This window comes from Notamacropus eugenii, chromosome 3 (genome assembly GCF_028372415.1).
Source record: "Notamacropus eugenii isolate mMacEug1 chromosome 3, mMacEug1.pri_v2, whole genome shotgun sequence".
Taxonomy (NCBI): Eukaryota; Metazoa; Chordata; class Mammalia; order Diprotodontia; family Macropodidae; genus Notamacropus; species Notamacropus eugenii.
Window position 1 is genome coordinate 70,498,158 of NC_092874.1, and position 6,000 is coordinate 70,504,157.

Below are 6,000 nucleotides of genomic sequence, written 5' to 3' on the forward strand. Positions count from 1 at the left end.
TACCTACTATGTGCCAGGCTTCATGCTAAATGCTCTATAAGCATTTTGTTTGATCCTTATAACAACCAGGGGAAGTAGAGGCTAATACTATCCTCATTTTACATTTGAGGAAACTGAGGTAGACAGTTGTACTTTTTGACTTAGAGGTGGCATGATATTGAGGAAAGAGCATTGTTTTGGAGTCAGAGGGCACAGGTTCAAATTCCACCCATGGTACTTACTCGTGGTGAGACTTTTCTTGGACAAGTCATCTAACCTTCCCGAGTTTCAATTTTTTTATCTGTAAAATGAAAGGTGGGACTTGACACCTTCAGTGTCCCTGTTGGCTCTGGATCTGTGTTGTTATTATTCCTGATTTTTTTTAACAACTCTTTTCTCTCAGTCCCCATGCTCCCTATAAAGAAAGAAAAAAAAAATTCATGAATATGGTATATCCTAGGGAGGGCCAAATAGAAATAGGAACAAATTCTGTGAGGCCAATCTCATGGTGTATGCCAACCTCACCAGGCCTCAGCTTTCTCATCTATAAAATGGGAGAGTTGGGCTGGCTGGTCTGCCCAAGTCTCTTTCCAGCTCTGATTTTATGACTTGGGGCTACCCTTCTCCACCTCAGTCCCTGACAATGGACCAGAAATTGTAGATACAATCAACTCTGGTTTCTCCTGCTGTGTAAAATAGAGGTCCCTTATGAGCTTATATACTGGGCTTTCTTGTCTTTATTGTGTAGTTATTATCCCTTTCCCTGAACCGAAATGACTTCATTGTGGTTGGAAGGATTATGTGGCCAGTTCCATGCTATCTTAATATACTTTTAGGAGCCATCTCACTGGTGGATCCCATCTACACATGGATTGTGTTGTAATCCAGTGCTGAAATACAGTTGGAAAGGTCCCAATTGTGTTCAACCTCTGTTTCAGCAATCTCTATTGCATGATTCAACAGGGATTTATTGAGTGCTTACTAGGTATCCTATTAAGGTGTTCCTTAAAAGGGAAGAAAATCCAAAAATCTCATACATGGTTGGGCATGGTGGTGCAGACCTGTACTCTCCAGTACCAGGGAGGCCAAAGTTGGAGAATCTCTTGAGCTTGAGAGTTCTGAGCTGTAGTGTACTAGGCTCATTGAGTCCACACTAAGTTCAGCATTAATATGGTGAGCTCCCAGGAATGAGAGGGGCCATTAGGATGTCCAAGGAGTAGAGAGCTGGCTGAGATTGGAAAATGGAGCAGGACAAAGTTTTCCAGGATGTCAGACACTTACTAGCTGGGCCATGAGTACTTCTAGCCTGAGTGAGATAGAGAGATCAGTCTTAAAAAAAGAAAAAAGATCTCTTATATGTCCAGTTTTTCCATTTTTCAACTCAGTAGAGGATTGTTGATGACTTAATTAAGCCACCATTAATCTCTTGGTGCCTCATTGCATGGCATTGAAGAGCTGATGTAAGGGAACCATCCTGAACTAAAGCATGTGTTCTGTGGGTTTGCAGTCCTGGCTGGCTCTTCATGACCCCACTTAGGGTTTTCTTGGCAAAGATACTAGTTTGCCATCTCCTTCTCTGGCTCATTTTACTGCTGAGGAAATTGAGGCAAACAGGGTTGAGTGACTTGCCCAGGGTCATGTAGCTACTAAGTGTCTGAGGTCAGATTTGAAGATGAGTCTTCCTGACTCCAGGCCCAGCTATCTAGGTACTATGGCATCATCTAGATTCCTTGTTCTAAAGCATAGATTATGTAATCTGCTTGAAGTCAGGGCTCTAATTCATTTTCCACTTTATTTTCCCAGTTCCTAGCAAAGACCCTGGCATGTAGGAAGCATTTCTAAATACTTGTTGGATTTATGGGAAAGAGGCAGATGAAACTTAACAGGGTCTTATTAACAGATTTGGTTTTTTAATGCCCCATTCAGACATACACTCAAATCTGTGAATCTTCTAGTCCAGTGACTATCTCGTGATTATGCCAGCTAGAAATGGGTATCAGCAGCTTTCAGGAAATCTTACAATCACTAACAAGCCCTGGTCTAGCCAAGGCAGCTGGATGGCACAGTGAGTGGATAGGATTCTGGGTCTAAAGTCAGGAAAACCTGAGTTCAGATCACTCAGACTTGTCTTAGCTGTGTGGCCCTGGGCAAGTCACTTAATCTCTCTTTCTCTCAGTTTCCTCAATGTAGAGTGGGAATAATAATAGCACCTCCCTCCCACCCCCTGCCCAGGGTTATTGTGTGGATAAAATGAGATAATATAGGTAAAGGGCTTTGCAAACCTTAAAGTGATATATACATGCTGTTATTATTATTCTTAGTTTAGCCCCATCTGTCTTGCCAAAAGACTCTGGAAGGAGTCTTTGATGACAACACTGTATAAGTATTTATCCAATGACTGCTCTGGGGTGTAGCTGCTCAGCACTCTATGTCATGGAGGTGCTCAGTAATGACTTATCATCTAGCTGATGATCCCACTAACTTGGCTTTAAGAGGGATTTCTTTTTTCAGGACTCCAGTGAGCAGCAAGTTTGACATTTTCAAACTTTCATGAATGAAAAGTCTCCCTTTTCTCTGTGTGGGCGGTGGGGAAGCCAGGCTTTGTTAACAAAAGATTCCTCAAAGAAACTAACCCAGCAAGAGGCCTAGTACAACTCCAGACCAAAAGCTCAGCATAATCTGGTTCACGTCGGAATCTGTCACATTAACAGTGAATATTATTCTGAGTGTTGAATTTCAGAAGACATGAGGAGAGATGTTTCTTTTTAACACAAAGCATTTTTGTAAGGCATTAAATGTTGCCCCCATTAAGTACAGAAATTGCCTAGACCTTTACGTATTTCAATCTTTACTGACTCGGGGTCCCCCAAATATTTCTTTTGAATAGTCTCATTCTTCATAGCAATGCACAGTGAGCTGCATTGAATAAAATAAAATGATTATTGAATACATTTTGATGATAAAGACATTAACATATTGTCTACATGGTCTACATGAGATGCAGCAAATAAGACAGGAAGCAGAAATAATGATTTTATTATTATGCCATAGCAAATATATTGTGTTAAAGCCACAAAACACTTTACAGGCATGATCTCATATGATCCTGAGTTCAGATCACTTCAGATCTTAGCTATGTGACCCTGGGTAAGTCACTTAATCTCTGTCCCTCTCAGTTTCCTCAACTGTGGGGATAATAATAGCACCTCCCTCCCACCCCCTGCAGGGAATGTGTTACAAAGGATAGAACACTGGAAGATCTGAGTTTAAATCCAGCCTGAGACACTTACTAGCTGTGTGAACCTAGATGAATCCCGTAACTGCTCTCTGTCTCACCTCCATCAAAGGATTCATGGATTCTGTATTTTCATATTTGATTAATGGGAGAAAGAGAATGTACCCCATATTCCAGAATTTCTGGGTGCCCCATTTTGGACTGGAAGCTGAGTTAATCCAGCGGCTGAGCCAAGCACTGTGCAGAATTCCCAAGCATCCGAGTGTACCTATGACCTGAGAACAGAAGGCCCACTCTCTTCAGTTAAGGATATCAACTTCATTCTCTTGTCCTCTTCAGGGAATGTCTGGCAAGTAACCAAGAATTGAGTATTCTTCAAGCCAACATGTTGTAGCATTTGAGTTTCAGGACAGAAATTCAGGTTCACTTGGAGAAGTTGGTGCATTGTGTTAAGCATACGTAACTGAATAAAAGCAAAAGGCATTCTCAGCCACAAATGGACACAACAGAAGTCAATTTGTTTCAAAGTTTATTGTATTACGTTTTGAACAAGGGGAAAAAAAATCTCTCAAAATGTTATTTATTTCCTCCCCTATGTGCCCCACCTCCCATGTGATTACTGAATTTACTTCCATCAGTTGAAATTCACATCCAAGTTCAAGTACAACAGGCTTGTAGAAATAACTGAAATTGACTTAGGCCTTGAAGAATGGGGAAGGAGAAAGAAAGAAGAGAACAATGTTGCTTTTTCCCCTCTGTGTGTTATTCTTTGCTTACTATCTGAGAATTAAAAGTGGTTAATTGATCTGTTGCTGATTATTTCCTTTTCTTGACTTTTAACAGATACATACGATCCTAGCCGAGTTGAACAAGTCTGACTTGAGTGACCTGCAAATATCGAGCACTCCAACCTGCTAATTAAGTATCCTCTGATTTGGGGCTGACCAGCCTGTCTGCCCCAGGTGTTTGCTTAGAGATCCTCACTAGTTTTGGGTGTATTGATAAAGCCTTTACCACTGCCGATAAAAATTAATCATTTTTCCAGAGCTGTTTTGTGGAGATAATGAAAATCTTACCCTTTGAAGCCATGCCTGTTTTCCATAGCAGTTCTAATTAAGTTGTGCCTACATTTGTCAAGGTATTTTCACGTTGATGGAGGTAGCTAGGGTGTAAATGGGATGGGTATTTCATCTAGTCCTTCGGTGTCAAAGACCAGACACGGGAATATTATGAAAATATTTGGAAAAGAATGTGAATGTGTTAGCTCTCTTTCTGAATCTTTAAAGCCCAAGCTTTTGTGTTTATAGGATGGAATCTTGGAGATAGACTATTTTTGAGAGTCCTTCTGCACTTTGAGTTGTGGGGAAATGTGGAATGAACATAAAGTTAGAGATTGATCCATTTAAAATCAATTTGGCCACATAGTGTCAAAAAGAATTTGCTTCAATTACATAAGTAAACTCACTACATTTAGGGAATAAAAGCAATATCTTATAAGCTCCTAAGGGGTAAGGACTTGTGCCATAATGGACTAAGAATATTATTTATGGAGCAACTAAAGATTTCAGTCAGTTGCAAACAAAATACCATTGTGTGTTTTGCACTCAGTATTATCTACTTTTATTTTCTGTATGGATGTTTAGAAATTCTTTTATATGAAAAAATGCTGATTTAAGATAGCCCATTTTAACAAAGTAACTATATTTCTTTTTAGGAGAATACTATTTTTCTATGATGTAAACTATTGTTTGGTGGCAGATTTTTAAAGAAGTATTATATTTAAAAGAATCTGTATCCCTTTGTGTGAAGGGAACCCTAAGGAGGGTTCAGTTTGATGTTTTAATGTATATGTTATATCTCAGTCGTATACAATGCTGCCACTTGGATTGTGTTGTGAAAAGAGATGTCTCTCTATATAAAAATATTATGGGGTTAATTAACTCTTTTTAAAAATGAATTTTTCACAAAGATTTTTCACAAACATAGCTGATGGGATATTTTTGAAAGTCATCCTTTTCAGGGCTAAATCCTCCAACTATCATAACTGGTGCCAGATTAACTAGAATTACCAAAAAGTGGTTTTGTATTATGTCTGATTGTACAGCCCTGAAATAAACCTTCTCCAATCCACCCAACCCTTCCCTCTCCCCTAACCACCACATACACGCATGCACACACACACGCGCACACACACACGCACACACAGAGTTAAACATTTTACCTAGAATGGTTCTGAATTAGTCTCTGTATTAAAAATATTGCTTTGAGACATTAAATATGTGGCATTTCAAAAGAGTTTTTGAGGCCTGTACATTCTGCTGTGTTTAATATTGCATTAACCTGCACAAACTTTATTTATGAATTTTTTATGTGTTTCTGTCCACTCTCTTTGTAAGATATGTTCATTTGCTAACCTTCGTTGAAGATTCCTTGCTTCCATCCCCCTTTCTTCCTTACAGGAGAGCTGTCCCTTACAATATCCTTTCTCAAAAAGCTCCCTCATCTATTTTTATTCATCTCAACTTTCTGAAATGATCATTTTTGGGTGGTCTATAATTTGGCCCCAAAAACAACCTTTGTGGTGCTTTAGAAAACCCCTTTTATATCTCTGCCATATGATTTTTTTTTTTTACAGAAGAGCTTTATATATTTAGTCTATTATAAACAAAATAAGATCCATGTAAATCATTCTTCAAAATCCCCTCAGATATACTAATGAACAATCTTGGCATATATTTTATTATTCATTTTAAGTTTTGGCTTTTCCAGCTGGAAAGTTACAATAA

At 38.9% G+C, this 6,000-nt stretch overlaps 1 protein-coding gene across 5 annotated transcripts in view; it reads left to right on the forward strand.

Moving 5' to 3' along the window:
• The window catches only part of JCAD (junctional cadherin 5 associated), a 72,573-nt gene extending 67,066 nt beyond the window's left edge, over positions 1-5,507 (forward strand). For all 5 annotated transcript variants that reach the window (XM_072651848.1, XM_072651850.1, XM_072651851.1 and 2 more), the window contains one exon: positions 4,058-5,507. In XM_072651848.1, coding sequence (XP_072507949.1) covers positions 4,058-4,092 — 35 coding nt within the window. In that variant the 3' untranslated portion in view covers positions 4,093-5,507. The remainder of the gene's footprint in view (positions 1-4,057) is intronic.
• The last annotated feature ends 493 nt before the right edge of the window (positions 5,508-6,000 follow it).